Source organism: Chiloscyllium plagiosum, unplaced genomic scaffold, assembly GCF_037043375.1.
Source record: "Chiloscyllium plagiosum isolate Xiang-an unplaced genomic scaffold, Cpla_swu_hap1 HiC_scaffold_17, whole genome shotgun sequence".
Taxonomy (NCBI): domain Eukaryota; kingdom Metazoa; phylum Chordata; class Chondrichthyes; order Orectolobiformes; family Hemiscylliidae; genus Chiloscyllium; species Chiloscyllium plagiosum.
The window spans coordinates 63,721,519-63,743,302 of NW_028270155.1; the positions used below are offsets into that span (position 1 = coordinate 63,721,519).

Here is a 21,784-nt window from a genome sequence, read left to right on the forward strand (position 1 = left end):
CCTTCAAGATGCTGGATGCAGCAGGTTTGAAAGGTGCTTTTCAAGGAGTTTTGGTGAGTTAATCTAATGAATGGTACTTACTGCTCCCACTGTGAGCCTGAGCTGCACGTAGGGTGTTGAAGGTGGTGGATGTGATGCCAACCAAGTGGTTTCCTTTATCCTGCGACTGCCAAGCTTCTAGAATGTTGTTCCTCATTCAGAATTCTCCCGAGATTAACATACGGGCAAATGTTTTATTGACATTAATTTTAAGATGGCTAGAACATAATAACAGAAATGTGTTGCTGAGTCTGAGTTTTGGGCCCCATTACGAAGGAAGGGTGTTGGAGGAGGTCTAGAGGAGGCTTAAAAGAATGATCCCGAGGATAAAGGGCTTGTCACATGAGGAGCAAATGGGAACTCTGGGAACATACTCAATGGCATGTAGTCGGATGGGGGGTATCTGAGTGAAACTTGATACTAAGGGGCATGGATTGAGTGGATGTGGAGAAAATGTTTCCACCAATAGGAGATTAGGAAGGGGGGGGACAGCCTCAGGGTGAGGGGGGCGACCATTTAGATGAGGAGGAATTTCTGCTGCCAGAGGGTGCTGAAGTTGTGCATCTCATTGCCCAAGTGTCTTTAAGATAGAGATGTACAGGTTCTTGATCAGTAAGGGAGTAAGGGTTATGGGGAGCAGGCAGGAGAATGTGGTTGAGGAACAGGCCAGCCATGATTGAATGCTAGAGCTGATTCAATGGGCTGAATGGCCTCATTCTACCCCTGTCTTGTGGCCTCAGCAGGACATTTCTGCTCTCGTAATCTTGCCCTCTCTAAGTGAATGCTAACATTGCATTTGCTTTCCTCACTGCCAGATTTGATACGTAATCTCCACTTGTAAGTAAATAGAAGTATGATCTATGCAATCTATCAAGGCCGATTCCATTTTAAGATCTGAACTGTCCAGTCCCGTCATCATCTGGAACCATAGCAAGGACAAGTGGAGAGTATCCCATCAGAATGCTGAGGTGTGCCTTGTAGACAGGCTTACGAGTGCAGAGGTGAGTCACTCACAGCAGAATACCGAGCCGCTGACCTGCTCTCACAGCCACAGGACTGATATAGCTGGTCAGTCCCGTTTCTGGTCAGGGGTAAGCCCATGATGGTATAAGGAGGGAAGTCAACAATAGTAATGGCATTGAATGTCATGAGGAGATGGTTCAATTCTCTCTTGTTGGAGATGATTATTGTCTGGCAGTTCGTGTGAATGTTATCTGCCACTTAATTTCCTTCAAACATTTGTTTTCTCTCTTATCTCCCAATTTATTCCCAAATTTATTGATTTTTTTCAACCCCTCTGGTCAGTGCAGTTATCTTTGTTTCAGAGTTATCTGTAAATCCCAGACACAAGTTTAACCAGTTTACATGGCAATTTCATTCATTTCAAACCTTTTCCTCCAGAGGTTACTAATTGTTCCTAACTCTGTTCCTTAAAAATCTCTTTACCTGTTGTAAAGTCTGGCTATTGTCTTTCACACTGAATTTCTCATCATTCGTGTTTCCCAGTTTGCATCAGCATTTCGAACTTTAATTGTTCTTTTCATGTCAAAGCATCAGTCATCCATCCGTCCTGGTTTTTAATTCTGCACTCAGCCAACTATTCTGAGCCATCAGCAATTCCTTCTCCTATTCACGGTATTTGTCACACGATCTCAGAGAGGTTTTTGAAATTTGACGTTTTAAACTGAAGATCAGTCTTTGTTGAATTTGCTTCCATGTGTTTATCATTGAGACATTGTAAGTTCTCGCTCAAGTACTTAAGTTCCAGTGACCGATGCTGAAGTGCTCTCGCCAGTTTGTATTTTCTTCAGCAAATTCACCATTTCAGCACAAAATTGGTTCACCACTTGATCAGCTTTCCCTTTAACTGTCATTATCAGCAATAGGCTGCTTGGGTTTGGCCTCAGTAATTGTGGAGAGTTTGGATAAGACCAACATGATCAGGAGCTGCAACAAGACACTCAGTGATATGTGCTGGCTCAGTCATTATCCTGTATCATATCTACCCCTTCAAAAACTGGGAATAATTTCCACAATTTAACTTTCTTTCCCAATCACTTTGCAATTTAACCTTGCACAAGGGAATAGCTTCATAACACTTTTTACTTGTCAAACCGTCTGGAACACAAACTGTCTCATCAGCCACCATCAATGACTGAAATGTCCCAGTGTCTCTCAAAAGATAAATTTGTTCCTTTGTTTTGTTGGAGAGGAAAGGGAATACTTCTCACTGAGAGATAAAACCTCTGTAACCTCCTGTAATCTGGCTAAGTTCAATGGAGTTCAAGGAAATATTTCCTCATCTATCCTGAGGTACATTCACTATTCTAGAAGGTTCTGGGAGAACATGCTGCTCTTCTATTGCCCCTGGTTTATGGGTCCATTCCCAGCAATCAGTGCAATGTTGTTCCTGTGTTACATCTTGTTTCAAAGGAAACATAGGCTTTTGGGCTTCACTCCCACTCTCAGCATCTCTCAGTTTGACTTGAGGAGAGTGTCCTTTTGGGTGGAAATTCCTACTCCCTTGAGTGACATGGGAAATGGTAAGAAAATTGGGAAAATACAGAGAGAATGGAAAAATCAGGTCCTCAATGTTGGGAATAACATTTCCAGTTTTCCCAACAGTTCACACAGCAAATTCTGAATCTTGCACATGAGCGGTCACCATTTTATTTCCATGAAGTTGCATCTCATTATCAGCCCCACTCCCGTCACTGTATGCAGCTTCCAGTTCTCCTCCCCGTCCCTGAGAAACTAGATGACACCAATTCAAACTAAACTACATGGATGTCACAGCGGTTACCTGGCAACTGCAGCTTATTGCCTCCTTCTCCATGCCTTTGGACAACTCCATCTTTCCATCATTTCACCACATGCTCCATGGACACTGTCCTCTTCCACCCTTGATCCATGCAAGTGGGCATCACCAATCACCGAGCCTCAGCACATCATCACGGCTGCTTTTAGACAAATCACACACCTCGTCACCCCCTTCAGACTTCACCTTCGAGCTCAGGGATGCTAATGAGCTGCTTGCTTCTGCCAGTTAGTTTGCAGACAGGGACACATATGAATCTCATACATCTACAAATGATGTATGTGCTGGCTCAGTCAAGCAGCCTGAACAGTGGGATTCTCCCCCAGAGCTGGTTTCTCCCAGGGACAGGGTGCTATAGCGTGCACCCATCTTGCTCTGATCATTTCCTATCACCAGCCGGTAAACATCGGCAACCGAAAAGGTTCCCACTTCATCAACTCCATCAAAAACTGATGACACCTTTACAAAAGCCTCAGACTGAGGCAGAACAGAGACACGACACTGTCCATGTTTCCACCAGGGCCATAATGGAACTGATCATAGACCTGTTGCCGTTGGTAATACTGTCCAATGAAGAAAGATTGAAAAAAAATTGGTCTTTATTCTCTAGAGTTTCAAAGAATAAGAAAAGATTTCACTGAAAAATGCAAAATAGTGAAAGGGATAGACTGGGTTGATGCGGGTGAAGCGTTACCCCGAGTGGGGGGGTCTAGAACCAGGAACAATTGAAAAATAAGGGGGATGCCACTTCGGTGTGAATGAGAATTGTTTTTACTCGGAGGGTTGTGAACCTTTGGAATTCTCAGTCTTCCAAAGAATTCTCCGCAGAAGGCTGTGGAGAATATGTTTACCGGAGAGATTGATACATTTCTGGTGGTCACTAATACGGGGATAGGATGAGTAAATGACTTTTGAAATGTTCAATCAAGAGCAGGGCAGTTTCAATGGGCTGAATGGCCATCTTTGGCTCCTACATTCCTGTGAGGCTTTGCTGCCTGGACTACTCCTGGCGGGACTTAGAGTCTAACCATAAAGGGTGTGCTACTTCATTGAGGAAGTTTCTGAGGAGGAAGATGAGGATCAGGACATTGACAAGGAGAGGTGCCCAAGGAAGCATGATAGAGCTATGCTTCATCAAGCACGAGGAAATAACGGAAACCTGCTTCCAGAATGAATGTGCTGGGTTTTCAACTTCCTTTCATTCTGTAACTCTCGGTGAGGTGTATGGCAAGACACCCCTGGTCAGTATGTGTGGAGCAGACAATTTCTGTACTCCTTGAACTTGTCTGTTAATGAAGAAATGGTTTGTTCTTCATATGATTGTCTGCTTGCTCTCTTCAGGTGTTTCCACCTTCCAGTATCTGCACTCTGCAGGTTTTCCTGCTATTTTGGAGAAAGCAGCAGTCAGTGAGATAGGACAGTCCCATCTCATGAGGTTATGGAGTTTTAGACCTTCAACAACAGCATGAGATCTGAGTGTTGTGTGATGCAGTCCCTCACGATTTGCAGCAGGTTGGGAGCAATTCGGAGGTACCTCCATTACAGCCTTCCATCATTGGTTAGACTTCAATGTGTCAAACTGCTAAATTGCCCTGAAAGACTTGGGCATCCTGTTGGACAGCACCTAACCAGAGAGAAGCAGTGTTTTGTGCAGATTCTCTCAGCAGATCACTGCGCTATGAGGGAGAGGGAAGATGTGAACGCCCCATTGTGTACCTCCCAGCTTTTAATGACAATGCACTCCCTCCAAAAGCTGAGAGATTGAATAAAACGTTGCCTGCAGAGATATGTGATATCATCACTGAATCTACCCTCTCACTGTCAAGGTTTGTGTAAATGTGGATGATTTGTGCAGGCCAGGCCCTGTCAGAATCCCTGAACATTGTTTTTATCCTGAGTGTTGTTCACATTAACCTGCCTTAGCTGTAGTCATCGAGGTCACAGTTCAGGATCCATAATTCTGATGCTATCTGCAGTCGAGGAGTTGGGAGCTTCTGAGAGAATGAGTCAGGCTTGGCCATGACAGCTTCTTTCTCCCTTGGGATATCTGAAAAGGCTGCTCACCTCTCACTAGCTCCAACAGCTGCACAGACAATGAAGCTGGCAATTTGAGAATGCAAAGGAACATATTTTTAGAGAAATGCACTGATGTGTCCTCCCTGTCACCCATACGCCCTCAGGGGGGTTTTTAATTTCCTTTCCATCTCAGTCCGATGTCTCAGTGCAGTCCAGCCTTCTGCTGCTGGGATAGGGGCAATGTTCTCTGTAGCTGGTCTTGTTGGCCTGGAAAACTTGGTTGGTCACCCCCAGGGATATTTGATTCTAGAGGGCCCAGGTTAGCTGAGATTGTCCTGCCGGGTTACAGGATCATCCCTCTTGGCTTGGACTTCAGTAGGTATTAGCATCAGAGGCAGGGGGGAGGTGAAGGGGCCAGACACCACTAGACTGTCCTGAGAAGCTGCGGGAGGTCTCATGTGGGACTCCTCCTCCTGTGGATGTCTGCTGGCACCATCCTGTCTCCCTCAGAGGAAGAAGGATCTAGAATGAGGTTGAGGTCCCTCATCCCCCTTTGGCTTTGCCATTGATGCTGAGAGCCGATAGCTACACTGATGGAGTTCAGGCCTGTGTGTATAAGCAGCAGACACTTGGTGTGCAGGACCTGGGTTTCCAGCGCAGTCACCAGCCTGTCCATGGTGCCAGAGCGAGCGTTGGTGCACTCATCCATCCTTGGATTCACCTTCCTGACTGCTGCAGACAAGCTTGTATACTGTTGCTGGGTGTTTCTCTGCATGTTGCTGATGTCCTTTAATTGCTGAGAACAGCGGGTCATATTCTGCCTGGTGTTGTGCTGGTGCCTGGTCTCCAGTTCTCTCCTGACCAGTGACCTGGGACATTTCTTCCTCGGCCAACTGTGGGACAGCACAATGATGTGCTCACCAGACTGTGCTCCTGTCTCTAATCTAGAAAGTGTACCCAGTGAGATGAAAGTCTGATTTGGTACAGGGTGCAGTGAAAGCCTTGCTGGTACATCCTCTGAGCACTCAGTCGCATCCTCTTCAGAGGTGGGGTTAGAACTGAGGCACCCCAGTGTGTGTCTCTTCTTTGTGGTGGTTTGCTGGGTCTCACAAGAGCCTGCATAAGAGAAGAAAGGGAACTAATTGTGTGAAAGGACTAAAGGTTGGTGCGTGTTGAGAACGTGTTTGCGCTGGCAATAACGAGAAAGCAGCACAGCACGGCCCAATCAAACTGGAGGGGAAGTGGTGGGAAAGTGGAAATGTCACTGGATGAGTAATTCTGAACCCCAGGCTGGTCTTCGGGGACATGGTTTTCAATCACACCATGGCTGTTTGTCAGGTTTGCCAGGGAGATTGGAGGAGCTGAATGTTATTTAATGAAGAAAGCCTGGAGAAAACTACAAAAGAGGGTTTTGGTAGTTCTCTTCCAGGAATCTCAAACTGTTAGTGTGTCAGTTCAGAAGGTAATCGGAAAGGCCAATGGAATGTTGCTCCTTATTTCAAAGGGAATGAAGTGTAAAAATAAGGAAGACTTGTTAAAATGAAACTGGGCACCTGCTGGAGCACACCAAGAAGACAGTGAACAGTTTGGTCCCCTACTCTAAGGAAAGATGTACTGGCATTGGAGGCAGTCCCGAAATGTTCACTGTGTGGGTCCCAAGGAAAAGGGGGTGCAGGAGCAGAGGGTCTTGGGTGTTTAGGCGCACAGATCATTGAAGGTGGTGGGACAAGTGGAGAAAGCAGTTGTAGCCCACAGTATCCTCACCTGTATTAGTAGGGGCATGGAGTACAAGAACAGGGAGGCAATGTTGAACTTGTATAATACATTGGTTAGACCGCAAGTAGAGTATTGTTAGGAGATGTGGGCATATTATTATAGAAAAGGATGTGAGTGCATTGGAGAGAATGCGGAAGTAATTTACAAGAATGAGTCCAGGAATGAGGAATGACAGTGATAAGGATAGATTGAAGAAGTTGACACTGTTCTCATTCGAGAGACGAAGGCTGAGAGGAGATTTGATAGAGGCTTTTGAAACCGAGTGGGCTGGATGGAGCCCACAGGGAGAAAGTGCTCCTGCTTGTGAAAGGGACAAGGACAAGAGGGCAGAGAGTTAAAGGGATGGGCAAACCAAACAGGAGTGATGTGAGAACAAACAAACACATTTCCACTGAGTGAAGAGTTAGAGTATGGAATGTACTGCCTGGAAATGTGGTGCAGGCAGGTTCAATTGGTGTCTTCAACAGGGCATTGGCTGGTTATTTGGATAAAAATTATATGCAAGGTTATGGGGAGGAGGCAGGAGATTGGGATGAGGTAATGATGCTCGTTTGAAGAGGTGTGCAAGCACAATGGGCCAAATGGACTCCTTCTGCATTGTAAGAATTCAGTGATTCTGTACGGAGGGATATCGCTATGACAAGAAGTTGGGGAGGTTTTGTCTGTACTTGAGGACTCACAGATTGAGAGATGACCCTGTTGAAACATTTCAGGTTATGGGGGTTTGATAGGCGAGATGCTGAGGGTGATTTCTCTTCGTGAGAGAGTTCAGGGGCAGAGGGAATAATCTCAGAGTAAGGTGTGTCCGTTTAAGACAGAGATGATGAGGAATGTCTTTTCTCCGAGGCACTGGTCGTATGAAACTCTTTACTGCAGAGGCCTGGAGAGGCTGTGCCATAAAGTGTATTAAAGACTGAGTTAGACAGATTTTTATTCAGTGAAAGAGTTAAGAATTATTGGAGAAAGGTCGGGAAATGGAAGTGAGGATTATCCCATCACCCTTGAACTTATTGAATCACAGAGCAGATACGATGGGCCAAATGGCCTCCTTCTGCTCCAATGTATTATGATCTTATTAAATTGTGGAACAGGCCCAAAGGCCTGATGGCCTGCTCCTGCTCCATGTCCATCTGTTTATATGTGTCCCTGCCTGCTAGGCCTCAATGTTTAGCAGGTACATCTGGAACCTCCACCAGACTGGGAAGGCTGAATAGGGCCCCAGTGAGAGCTGTATTAAAGCTTCAATTTTAAATGTTTGGATTTCCTTCAGCAGTCCAATACTTGATCTCAGCCTGAGCCCCTGGTTAGCCCCAATTCTACTCCTGTTAATGTGGGATTCCCCTCTAATCAGGGATAGATACAGCAGTTACACAATAGCACCCACTGAAGGGCTTAGACTTGGGAATTCTCACATTTGGAGTCTGCGGACTGACACTTTGTGATAATAATGATTGTGTTTTCGTCACCACTGAAGTATTTAAACATTTAAATGATACTTGGGTACTGATCAAGTACAGGGACATTCTGGAATGTTCCCTGATCTCCTTTCACTTGCTCAAAACCAATTACACTTCTCATTTTTCTGAGTTCTGATGACAGGTCGAGACATGAAAATGTTTAACATTTCCATGTCGGAGATGAATCAATCTGTGAAATACTTATGATGTGGAACTTTAATGTAGGATAATCTGTTACAATATTTTTACCATATTTCTTTACAGGACATTTTTGCCTTTTTTCCAAGTGGTGACCCATTTAAAATTACAACACAGAGTAACCTTTCCAATCATGTCAGTGTCACTACCCCAGTGACAGGCAGACCCTGTGAAACACCCCCGGTAAGACAGAATTACCCTTCAGTATCTCAATTCCATTATTTATAAACATCGATTTGATAGAAAAATATCTCACGTATGAATTTCCACTTTAGGAATCATCCACCAGCCTGTCCTCTTCAGCAGGTAAATGAACTTTATAATAAAACCTACTATTCAGTTTTGTGAATTGTGCTACAGTGATGGTTGTATTAGTGCAGAACTTGCTGGATGGAAGCACAGTGGGAGAAAGACCACTGTCACAGCAGATTGTGGAAATATCTTGTTTGAATTTTCTTATAAAACACAGCCCCCATTTATCTCTCCACCCTGGAGGCTCTCTGCTTCTATTCCCGATGAAGAACTTTTGCCTGAAATGTCACTTTTCCTGTTCCCCGGATGCTGCCTGACCTGCTGTTCTTTTCCAGCACCACTCTAATCTAAACCACAGTTCCAATGATTTCAGCTTTATGGTGTATCCATTGTTTTACTGCAAATGTAGAGCAACCTGCTGTTAGTTTCAAAAGTCTTCAGAATAGCATTAAATATGAGATAATGATGGCAATGGTATTTTATATTCAGGATACTTCCCCTCAGGTGTCCACCAATCTCAGTAACTTGGTGTACCCTTCCCCCTAACCTGTCTCTCCCAGCGCACACCAGATCCTGTGGATTTTCACTCATGCACTGCTCTGCATCAACCATCATTCCCCTCAGCTTTCACAGCAACCTTCAGCCAGAAGTGCTGAGTGGATGATCCATCTTGGCCTCCTCCAGTGGCCCCAGCATTACAGATACCAATCTTCAGCCAATTCAGTTCACTCCACATAATATCAAGGAATGGCTGGAAATACTGGATTCCGCAAAGGCTCTGGGCCCTGACAACATTCTGGCAATAGTACTGAAGACTTGTGTTCCAGAACTTGCTACATCCCTCGCTAAGCTGTTCCAGTCCAGTTACAAAACTGGGATCTACTCAATAATGTGGAAATTTGCCCAGGCATGTCCTGCACATAAAAGGCAGGACAAATCCAATCACCGCCCATCAGTCTACTCTCGATCATCAGGAAAGTGATGGAAGGTGTCCATCAACAGTGCTACCCAGCAGCATCTGCTCAGTAATAACCTGCTCAGTGACGCCCAGTTTAGGTTCCACGAGGCCACTCAGCTCCTGACCTCATTTCAGCATTGGCCTAAAAATGGACAAAAGAGCTGAATTCCAATGGTGAGGTGAGAGTGACAGTCCTTGACATCAAGGCTGCATTCAACCAAGTATGGCATCAAGGAGTCCCAGCAAAACTGGAATTAGTGGGCATCAGGGGGCAAAATCTTTGGTATTTAGAGTCATCCCTTAACACATAGGAAGATGCTCATGGTTGTTGGAGGTCAGTCATCTTACTCCAGGACATCTCTGCACACGTTCCTCAGAGCAGTGTCCTAGGCCCAAACATCTTCAGCTGCTCCATCAATGATCTTCCCTCCATCACCAAGCCAGAAGTGGGGGTGTTCGCCAATGATTGCTCAATGTTCAGCACCATTCATGACTCCTCAGACACTGAAGCAGCCCAAGTTCAAATGCAACAAGATCTGGACAATATCCAGGCTTGAACTGACAAATTGCAAGTCACGCAAATGCGAGGATGTGACCATCACCAAGAAGACACAATCTAACCCCCACCCCTTGACATTCACTCCTTGATGTTCCCATCACTGAATCCTCTGCAAAGCTTGTCCACCACCTGCAAGGCATAAATCAGGAGTGTGATCGAATATTCCTCACTTACCTGGATGAGTGCGGCTCCAAAGATGCTCAACAAGCTTGACACCATCCAGGACAAAGCAGCCCGCTTACTCTGCACTAAATCTCAGAGCATCCACTCCCTCCATCACTGATGCTCAGTAGCAGCAGTGTGAACTATCTACAAGATGCACTGCAGAAATTCACCAAAGATCCTCAGTCAGCACCTTCCAAACCCACAACCACTTCCATCGAGAAGGACAAGGGCAGCACAGACATGGGAACACCACCACCTGCATATTTCCCACCAAGCCACTCACCATCGTGACTTGGAAATATATCACCATTCCTTCACCATCGCTGGGTCAAAATCCTAGAATTCCCTCCGTAATGGCATTGGGGGTCAACCCACAGCAGGTGGACTGGTTCAAGAAGGCAGCTCACCCCCACCTTCTCAAGGGCAGCTGGGGACGGGCAATAAATGCCGGCCAGCCAGCGACGCCCACATCCCACAAATGAATAAATAAATAAAGAGCCCTTTCTGACATTACCCATGGGCTGATGACTAAACACCCTCTCCTCCTTTCAAAGAAACATCTGAACAAAGGTTTCCAATTCCCCAATTCTAGTTGCGCGTTTTGGGGAGTTTCTTGTTATTTCCTGCATTACTCCTGATAAAGTTCAAACCATTTTACTTGCTTATATTTTGTCTCCTTCATATTCCGTCATCGTGCAGGTAACAATCCCACTCCCCAGAATTTGGATCCCAACCAAATGTGCCGTGACACGATGCAGCAACTGCTTTCCAGGGAGAAAAACATGAACAACTCTGATTCAGTGAACAAATTCCTAGCGCAATGTGATGGTGTCATTCCTGACAGGTAGGTATCAGTGCTCATAAAATGTGATGTTCATCTGCGAACAGAATCTGTGGGATTGATTGGTCACACTGTGGTTAGCACTGCTGCCTCCCAGCACCAGTTATCTCAGTTCAATTCCAGCCTTGGCTGACTGTCTGGTTGGTGCAGACTCAATGGGCCATGTGGCACTGCAGGAGTTCTGTGATTTTCAACTTGTTGCTAATCAGCTGTCTATTATAGAAACCATCTAATTTTCACCTCCAATTAATGTATAATTCCAGTTTAAGCCCGGTGATTAAATTAAACATCTATGAGCAAGCGTTCATGTGAATGTTGTGTGGGGGTCAGGTGCTTACCTTTTGTCACATGTTGGGTATTTCTCTCCTTTCCCTATGTTCCTGGTTGAGACCCTGGTTCAGGATAATTTCCACCCATCGAGGTCAGATTCCATGTTGGCGTGGTTACCAGGTCTGTTAACATTGCTGGTGGAATGGGGGCATTTGCAATATCACGTGAAGATGGAAGAATTTCTTTACATGTTCACCTTTTTTACGCTCTCATTTTGTCTGTTTAATGCTCCCTGATTGATCGCACTAACCCGTGATTAAAATGGTTAGTGCCTGATACACATGCCCAGTCCCTGGGAATGCTGGCTGCCAGACTCTGAGCACCCCCAGGGCTCACAGTATGAGAAATATATCTTGTTTCATTTTATCACTTACTTAATAATCCACGGTATGTTTTCCTGGATTTATTAAAGCACTTTACAGCATTTCCCCTGGAAAATCCTACATGTGTCATCAACAAGGTCCCTCTGGTTATGAGCTTGTGGGGGTGACCCCTTTACTTTTTATTGTGGAGCCACGTACATGTTGCTCACTGCACAGATGTTGCCAGGCTGAATATTTCCAGCACTTTCTGCTTTTATTAAATTGCGTTTCTGTTGTAGTACAACACTGGAGAGAATACTCGCAGAGATAGAAATTGAAGGAGGAAATCAATCCTTCTCAACGCCAAATTACTTTGCTCACATTCAAAGAATAGAAGCTGAAAAGTTCCAAGGACTTCACTTTCCTCCATCAGATTTGGTGAGTGTTGTGTTTAGCTGGGCATTGTAAGCAATGACTATCATGTATTGGAAACTGACACCATTTTTAGAGAAAATGTTGGGAGAGGGCTTGAGAATCTTTCAGTGTAGTTATTTTAAACTGAAGTTAACCCTTCCTGTGAATTCACATTGATACTGTATTCTAGACTTATTTAATTCCATTCAATGTTTGTGAACTACCTCAGGGTCATACTTAATCTGATCCTGAGCCTCTCCAAAGGTGCTCTTGAGTTTGGCATCAGGAGATACATCACAATTGTTCATAATTTTTATTATTCACTTAGAGTTTGGATTTGAAAAAAATTGTAAATTTATGGATGAAACCAATAAAAATGGAGATTACCACAAATGATCAGAAATCTAATAATTGCAGAATGGGCATAAAGTTTACAAACAAATATCAATACGTATAAACATGTGATACACATTTTGGTTTGAAAGATAAAGACATCATCTCTTACTTGAAAAACAAGAATTTAATTTGAGTATAGTAACAAAAGGATCTCAGCAGCAGTACACAGATAATTAGGGTGGCATGGTGGTTTGATGGATAGTACTGATACCTCACAGCGCCATGGGCTTGGATTCGATCCCACCTTTGGGTGGCTGTCAGTGTAGGGTTTGCAGATTCTCCCCGTGTCTGTGTGGGTTTCCCCCAGGTGCTCAGGTTTCCTCCCACAGTCCAAAGATGTGCAGGTTGTGAGGATTGACCGAGATAGTGTCCTGGGGTGTACAGGCCAGGTGGGTTAGCCATGGGAAATGTTGGTGTGTGGGTCTGGGTGAGATGCTCATTGGACGGTCGAAGGGAACTTGATGGGCCAAATGGCCTGCTCCCACAATGTAGGGATTCTATAAAAATGCAGGTTTTTAAGTTCAGAATAAAAGAATCATCGTGCTGAGTTCACATCGAGATGAATAGACTGAAAAGGAAGGAAATTATGTAAAACTTATCTCAAATCTTGGTTAGATCACTCTTGGAGTCCTGTTTACGCCGAGAGAATGTGGAACTCACTACCGGGGGGAGGAATTGTGGTGAACTGCGGGGATGGATTGAAGGGGAGGTGAAGTACTGTACGTCCATGTGGGAGAAGGGAATACAGCAAAGCTTTCCAAAGTGGGTTCGCAAATGCTCTGACAGAATGATGCAGCTTTACATTCTTCCATTTCCTCAATCTGTGGGTGTGGCCTTAATGAGGCGTGGCTCCTGCAGCACTGAAGTTGGCCAACCTTACACACTGTTTGAAAACCATGAGATTTCCTAAAACCTCTCTGACCCATACCTCTTGTTCTTACAGTCCCACATGCCTCCATTCTTCAACGTTTCCCCCTTCTTTTAAAAGTCTTTGCCTTTCCCCTGCTCTATCAATCTTCCCCAGCTCCACTGGCCCTGACATCTCCCATTCTCACTGAATGGCCACAACAACTTTTCAGCCTTGTACAGGTGCCCTGGGTGGGAAAGGTTCAGAACCCTGGAACACAGGGTAAGTCTATTAGAGTTAGATATTGAAATCCCCGAATCCCCTTTCGGGAATAAAATCTGCTGTGTTTACCTGGTCTGCACGACATGTGACTCTTGTACAGGGCCGTGGTGAGGCCATACCTAGAATATTGTTGCAGTTTTGGTCTCCTTTTCTGAGGAAGGATACACTTGCTCTCGAGGGAGTGCAGTGAAGGTTTACCAGGCTGATTGCAGGGATGGCGGGACTGACACATGAGGAGAGATTGACGAGGTTAGGATGGTTTTTGCTGGAGTTCAGATGAGTGAGTGGGGAATCTCATAGAGACTTATAAAATTCTAACAGGACGAGACAGGGTAGATGCAGGAGGATGTTCCTGATGGTGGGTGTGTCCAGAACAGGGATCACAGTCTGACGATTCAGGGTAGACTATTTAGGATGGAGATGAGGAGACATTTCTTCACCCAGACAGTGATGAGCCTGTGGAATTCACTACCACAGGAAGTAGTTGATGACAAAATGTTGAATGTATTCAAGAGGTGGTGAGATATCGTACTTGGGGTGAATGGGGTCAAAGGTGATGAGGAGAAAGCAGGATTAGGCTATTGAGTTGGACAATCAGCCATGACCGTGATGAAGGGCAGAGCAGACTCAAAGGGCAGAATGGCCTCCTCCTGCTTCGATCTTCTTTGTTAGCTGCCCTTTGAAACAGCCTGGCAATCCTCGAAGACACAAAATCATCTGTCCATGACGGTATTGATGAGGCTGACCACTGCAGAGTCCCAAGTACCAATTCGTACCTCACACTGAAAGTACCTTCTTTAGTGACAAGGTGAAAGGCAGCAGTGACTGAATAATAAGAGAGACGACGGTACAAGGCAAAAGAAGAATAGGTCCAGTCAAGGATAGTAGTGGGAAGTTGCATGTGGAGGCTGAAGAGATTGGGGAGACACTGAATGAATACTTTTCGTCAGTATTCACTCAGGAACAGGACATTGTTGCCGATGTGAATACTGAGTCACAATTAAGTAGAATGAATGGCTTTGAGGTATGTAGGGAAGAGGTGTTGGAAATTCTGGAAAGGGTGAAAATAGATAAGTCCCCTGGGCCTGATGGCATTTATCCTAGGCTTCTCTGGGAAGCAAGGGAGGAGATTGCAGAGCCATTGGCCTTGATTTTTATGTCCTCGTTGTCTACAGGAGGAGTGCCAGAAGACTGGAGGATAGCAAATGTGGTTCCCTTGTTCAAGAAGGGGAGTAGGGATAACTCTAGTAACTATAGGCCGGTGAGCCTCACTTCTGTTGTGGGCAAAGTCTTAGAGAGAATTGTACAGGATAGGTTTTATGAACATCTGGATAGGAATAATGTGATCAAGGATAGTCAGCATGGTTTTGTGAAGGGCAGGTCGTGCCTCACAAACCTTATTGAATTCTTTGAGAAGGTGACTAAGGAGGTGGATGATGGGAAAGCGGTAGATGTGGTGTGTATGGATTTTAGTAAGGTGTTTGATAAGGTTCCCCATGGTAGGCTACTTCAAAAAATACGGAGGTATGGCATTGAGGGTGAGTTGGAGGTTTGGATTAGGAATTGACTGGCTGGAAGAAGACAGAGGGTAGTAGTTGGTGGTAAAGGTTCATCTTGGAATGTAGTTCCTAGCGGTGTTCCGCAAGGATCTGTTTTGGGACCATTACTTTTAGATTAGATTAGATTTCTTACAGTGTGGAAACAGGCCCTTCGGCCAAACAAGTCCACACCGCCCCGCCAAAGCGCAACCCACCCATTCCCCTACATTTACCCCTTACCTAACACTACGGGCAATTTAGCATGGCCAATTCACCTGACCTGCACATCTTTGGACAGTGGGAGGAAACCGGAGCACCCGGAGGAAACCCACGCAGACACGGGGAGAACGTGCAAACTCCACACAGTCAGTCGCCTGAGTCGGGAATTGAACCCGGGTCTCTGGCGCTGTGAGGCAGCAGTGCTAACCACTGTGCCACCGTGCCGCTGTTTGTCATTTTTATAAATGACCTGGAGGAGGGGCTAGAAGGTTGGGTGAGCAAGTTTGCAGATGATATGAAAGTTGGAGGAGTTGTTGACAGTGAGGAAGGATGTGGCAGGTTACAGCGGGATATAGATAAGCTGCAGAACTGGGCAGAAAGGTGGCAAATGGAGTTCAATGTAGCTAAGTGTGAGGTGATTCACTTTGGTAAGAGTAACAAAAAGATGGGGTACTGGGCTAATGATCGGATACTTGGTAGTGTGGATGAGCAGAGGGATCTTGGTGTCCATGTACACAGATCTTTGAAAGTTGCCACCCAGGTAAATGGTGCGGTGAAGAAGGCATATGGCGTACTGGCTTTTATTGGTAGAGGAATTGAGTTCCGGAGTCCTGAGATCATGTTGCAGTTGTATAAGACTCTAGTGCGGCCGCACCTGGAGTATCGTGTGCAGTTTTGGTCGCCATACTATAGGAAGGATGTGGAGGCACTGGAATGGGTGCAAGGAGGTTTACCAGGATGTTGCCTGGTATGGTAGGAAGATCGTATGAGGAAAAACTGAGGCACTTGGGGTTGTTTTCATTGGAGAAAAGAAGGTTTAGGGGTGACTTGATAGGGGTGTACAAGATGATTAGGGGTTTAGATAGGGTTGACCATGAGAATCTTTTTCCATGTATGGAGTCAGCTATTATGAGGGGCATAGCTTTAAATTAAGGGGGGGTAGGTATAGGACAGATGTTAGGGGTAGGTTCTTTACTCAGCGAATCGTGAATTCATGGAATGCCCTGCCAGTAGCAGTGGTAGACTCTCCCTATTTATGGGCATTTAAGCGGCATTCGATAGGCATATGGAGAATAGTGGGCTAGTATAGGTTAGGTGGGCTTGGATCGGCGCAACATCGAGGGCCGAAGGGCCTGTACTGTGCTGTATTCTTCTACGTTCTAAGATGAGAATGGAACAAACAAAGAAACAAAAGATGAGTCTCGACCAGGAGTACAGATGGGAAATGGCAGAATCCTCACCAACAGCTGCAGTGTGAAAAGACAGGGAGAGTCCTTTTGCCTGGCCCCATCACAGATCTTCCCATTCTCCTGCCCGTGTTGCTTAAAACCTGTTGTATCTCTGACTTTGTTTAGAATTCTGACAAAAGGTTTCCAACCTAAAATGTAACTCCACTTCTCTCTCCACAGATGCTGCCTGACCTGTTGTGTATTTCCAGCATTTCCTCTTATTACTTTTGATTTCCAGCATCCAGATTTGTTTGCTTTGTACTGTATCCCAGGTAGATCTCCATCCGAACCTAATGGATTGCTGCAGTTATTGTTACAACTCTCAGCAGGACACTGGCAGACAACTAACAGCTTACTTTAATATGGTCACTCCTATCAGTGAATAACCCAGAGAGGAAGTGACTGTATTTACAGGGAAGGGAAGCTGTTTCTCAAGGAAGATGCCAGTTACCTCCCAGAATTCCATAAGGCCATAAGAAATGGGAGCAGGAGGAGGCTGTTTGGCCCCTCGAGGCTCCTCTGCCATTCAATAGGATACCAGCTGAGCCGACATTCCGCATGGCCACTTTCCACATAATCCCTGACACCCCCACTGATCCAAGAATCTAACTATCTCAGCCTTCAATATACACAAGGATTCTGTTCCCCAGCTCTCTGTGGCAAGGAGTTCCAAAGATTCTTAACCCTCTGAGAGAAGACATTTCTCCTCATCTCTGTCTTAAATTGGCTCCCCTTTATTCTGAGACTATGCTTGCTGGTCCTAGACTCTCCCACGAGGTGAAATACTCTCTCAGCATTTACACTGTCAAGCCCCTAAAGTGTATTCTAGTGACCCTTCTCTGAACTGCCTCAGATTACATCGGAATGTAATCTTTCCTTAAATAAGGGACCAAAATACTACAGATGTGGTCTCACTAGCACCTTGTTCAGTTGCAGTGAGACTTCCCTATTCTTACATTTCAACTCCGTTGAAATCAGGGCCAACATTGTATTAGACTTCCTGATTACCTGCTGCACCTGTGAGTGGGTTTGTTGTGTTTTGTGCACAAGTTTCCCCAAGCCCCCTTGTGTTGCAGCTTTCTGCAGGGTTTCTCCATTTAAATGATACTGTTTTGGTTTCCCTTCCAAAATGAACAGCTTTGCATTTTCTCACATTATGCTCCATTTACCAACTTTGTGTCCACTCACTGAACCGATCAGTATTTCTGTATAAACTGTTGATCTCCCTCTGACAAGCTGCCTTTCCAACTATTTTCCTTCAGCATATTGTTCCTGATATTTCAGACTGTGATAAATGCTCCCAATATGCTATTATTAGGGATCTTGGACTCTCAAGGTAAATGGATTTTCAGTTCTGTGAAAGATTTTCCTGTGAAGCATTGGATCAAAACTACCTTTCCATGAAATGATGTGCTTAAGGTGAACATCCAAGCATGTCACCTGATGGAAAGACTGTTGGACAATGTTTCTTTGTTTCTTTTTCCCCCCATTGGATTTGGGTGTCACTGGCTGGGTCAGCATTTATTGCCCATCCCGAGTTGCCCATGAAAAGGTGGTGGTGAGATGCCTTCTTGAACTGCTGCAGTCCATGTGTTGTAGGTAGACCCACAATGGTATTGGGAGGGAGCTCCAGGATTTTGATCCAGTGATAATGAGGTAATGGTGAAATACTTCCAAGTTAGAAAGGTGAGCCACTTGGAGTGTTTACCAATTTAAGGTTCATGACAGATTGAGAGACAGTTGGAGAGAGGGTAGGGAGAGGTTTGAAAGAAAAGAATACATACCAGTAAAAGAGCAGTTTAATTTTGACAGTCCCCAGACCATCAGAGCGAACAAGATGTCATGAGCTGTTTCAGCAGTACAGGGAGACAGAGCAGAAAAAAACCCTTAGCATTTCTTAGTCTGTCAGTGTCTGGGTATCTCAGAAAAGGCAGTAATGGGGAGAAAAGATCACAGGTGAATGTGTAAATGTCACCCTGGTGAGCTTGTCAGTTGAGTAAGCAATTGACCGGAGCGACAGTTCACAGTAGGTTAAGTGTGTGTGAGAGATACTGTCGTGGAAATGGGTTCATGGGTCTTTTTGCTGTTTATGATTGAATACTTCCAAAACGTCTCACTTATATCATGCTGTTGGTTATTCCAGTTTGTATGCTAAACTTCTGCTCTTAGTTAAAAGAATATGAGAAACCTCTTATGAATATGTTCAGTGACTGACCACCATGGCACCCAAACTGGAAAAATAAACTTTACAGTCAATCAAGTCAGGTTTCCCTCTGGAATCTAACTGGTTCAGTATTATCACCAGCTGGGCTCATGATAAACAATTGATTTACCTTGTTTCATTCAAACAGACCCAGCAGCAAAATGTCTCAAGCTTAGCCCGAAAGGTTGAAATTGAATTGCCTCCAACTCTTCTGGACCAGGTTAAGGAACAGCCAAATGTTCAGATCTCGAGAGTCATTTTTGTTATCGATGGAAATACAAACCTTTTCCAGGGAACGTAGTCAGAATCAACATTGAAGTATAATGCAAGTTAATTCATTTGGAAAATAACAATAGGATAATATTATATCAAGTAATCGCTACATTTATGAAGTTAACAACGTGAAATGTAGTGCTGTGCCTCGGAGTGGGATGCAAGAAAGGACAGCAGGTTTATGCTCATACACGCTGCTTCATACTCTCATGGTCAACATTTTCCAACAAGAGAGAGAGAAATGTCCCAGTGATTGTATTGTACCGTGTCATGTGATGGGGCTGCTATACCGAGTAGCTGGAGTTTTGTGGAAGCAGCAGGAACTGGGTGAGGGTCTGGCCTCACTGGGTTCTGCATGAGCACAAGGTGCAGTATCTGGATGTTTGGTCTGAGTCCCAGTCCCCAGGGACTGCTGGGTGATATGGCTGTGGTGCATTGAGCAGCGTGTGGTGAGAGTGGTGTGGTTCGGGGGAAATGTCCTTTTGAAGATACATTCACTGACCTCGACCACCTGTGTAAGCTCACTGACATACTTGTGGCACTGCTTCAGACACAAGACCCACACTTGAAAACAGGAGAGAACACAGCTTCAGCACTCACTCTGTCACTCAAAGGAAAAGCTACCAAATTATATCAATCATTTAGACTGTGACTTAACTGTATTTTGCCTCTTGTATGGGGGGCTTGTATTCCTGTACGAACATCGCATTTGACCCTTCAATTAAAAAACTCGTTAAGTAGTTTTTAGCTCTGGGCTGTATTGAAGTTATAGCAGGAGAACACTGGGTTTGAGAGCATAAACTGCTCAGAAGGACAGTGATGTCAACCCTAGCTATGCATCTCATTAATTTTGTACATTTCGACTAAGTCTCCCCTCAGCTTCTGCACTCCGAGTAGTTTTACTCACCTCTCCTTATAGCTCATACCCTCTCATCCAGGCAGCATCCTTGCAAACTCTTCTTTCTGCAGCCTCCAATCCTTCCTTTGGACTGATGACCAGAAATGAACACAAAATCCTACATGTGGCCTAATCAATGTCTTACAAAACTGCATCATGACCTCCTGACTCTTGAACACAATTCTCCAAACAATTTTCTTAAATAAAGGCACAACATTAATCCTCTGGCAACTCACCTGTGGTGACAGATGAGTCAAATATTTCTGAATGGGCTCCACAATTTCTTCCGTCACTTCCCACAGCATTCTGGGATACACTTGATCAGGTTCTGGAGATTTATTTAGCGTTATGTTTTCTCAGACATTCAACACTTCCTCTTCTGCAATGTGAACTGTTTTCAACACATCAATGTTAATTTAACCAGAGTTCACTAGCCAACATCTTTTTTTTCCACATTAAAAAATTGACACGTAGTATTTATTTTGTATCTCTCCCATCTCCTAACACAGAGAGAACCTCATTGACCTGTAAGGGACCCGATTCTCTCTCGAGCTCCTCTTTTACTGTTCATGTTTTTAGAGAATCCTGAACCTTATCTGCCAAGGCTCTCATATCCCCTCTCTGACCTCCTGATCTCCCTCTTCAGAATGCTCCTACCCTCTTTATACTCTTCATGAGAATCATTGATCCCAGTTGTCTACATCTCACGTATAATGCTTTTGTATTCTTGCCGAGAACCCCAATCCCTTCATCCATCCATTGTTCTCTCAAAGGATCATGAATCTATGGGATTCTCTATTCCAGAATGCAGTGGACATGGGAGACTGAATACATTTGAGGAGGAGAGAAACAGATGTTTAATTAATACTGGGTTAGAGGATTATGGGGAGAGGGCAGGGTAGTGGAGTTGAGGCAGAGATTAAATCAGCAATGATCAGTTGAACTGCAAAATAGGCTTGAGGGGCTGAGTTACCTACTCCTGCTCCTAGTTAATAGGTTTACTGTTTATTACTGGTGTTTTGTCTGCTTCCTCTTGTGTGAAAATGGACACAAAGTACTCAGTATATTGATCCATCATTAGCTTGGTGTTTCTTCCAGAATACCAGTCTCCAGCAAATAAAAAAAAACAAAGGAACCAACAGGAACAATACTTTCAGTTTTTGTTTATTTCATCTTTTGCATCACTTTGACTTTTCAAACATTAGTTGTCCTTATATGCTCCATTTTCATTCAGTAATTTTCTACTCTGGCCAGTTCATACTCCCCAATTCTCCCAATCTCTCATATCCCGGGAAGTACTCTGTAATTGTAAAAGAATTGGGCAGTGTGGGTTGGAACAGCTTTAACGAGCTGGGAAAATAGCTGACATTGGGAGACCTGGAGTAAATACTGAAATGGAAGTGAAGATGCTACAAACATCAGAAAATCCCTGGATTGCAAAACCATTTCCAGTTTTAACTTGATGTCAGGTAAACTGGAACATCGGCAGTCAAAGACAAAGTGTTCCTTTCCAGTACAGAGATCAGGAGATTACTTCCATCCACACCACATGAACTTTTCTATTTCCAATATTCAGCGCCCCGGATGAACAGCCCCTCATTACAGGAAGAGATTCTGACTTCAAATGTCGGATCATAAACAATGTGTTCAAAGTTGTAAAGAACAAAAGGGGATTCAGTTTTAATCAGACTTTTGGAATGTTTTTAGATTACTTAGTGTGGAAACAGGCCCTTCGGCCCAACAAGTCCATACTGACCCGCTGAAGTGCATCCAC

General features: G+C 44.6%; 1 protein-coding gene across 1 annotated transcript in view; it reads left to right on the forward strand.

Annotated features, from left to right (window-relative positions):
• Positions 1–21,784, forward strand: part of LOC148147386 (uncharacterized) — an 83,964-nt gene that overhangs the window by 56,282 nt on the left and 5,898 nt on the right. Inside the window, exons 9-13 of the mRNA XM_087995608.1 lie at positions 8,371–8,487; positions 8,580–8,610; positions 10,938–11,082; positions 12,011–12,149; positions 18,988–19,136. Coding sequence (XP_087851734.1) covers positions 8,371–8,487; positions 8,580–8,610; positions 10,938–11,082; positions 12,011–12,149; positions 18,988–19,136 — 581 coding nt within the window. The remainder of the gene's footprint in view (positions 1–8,370; positions 8,488–8,579; positions 8,611–10,937; positions 11,083–12,010; positions 12,150–18,987; positions 19,137–21,784) is intronic.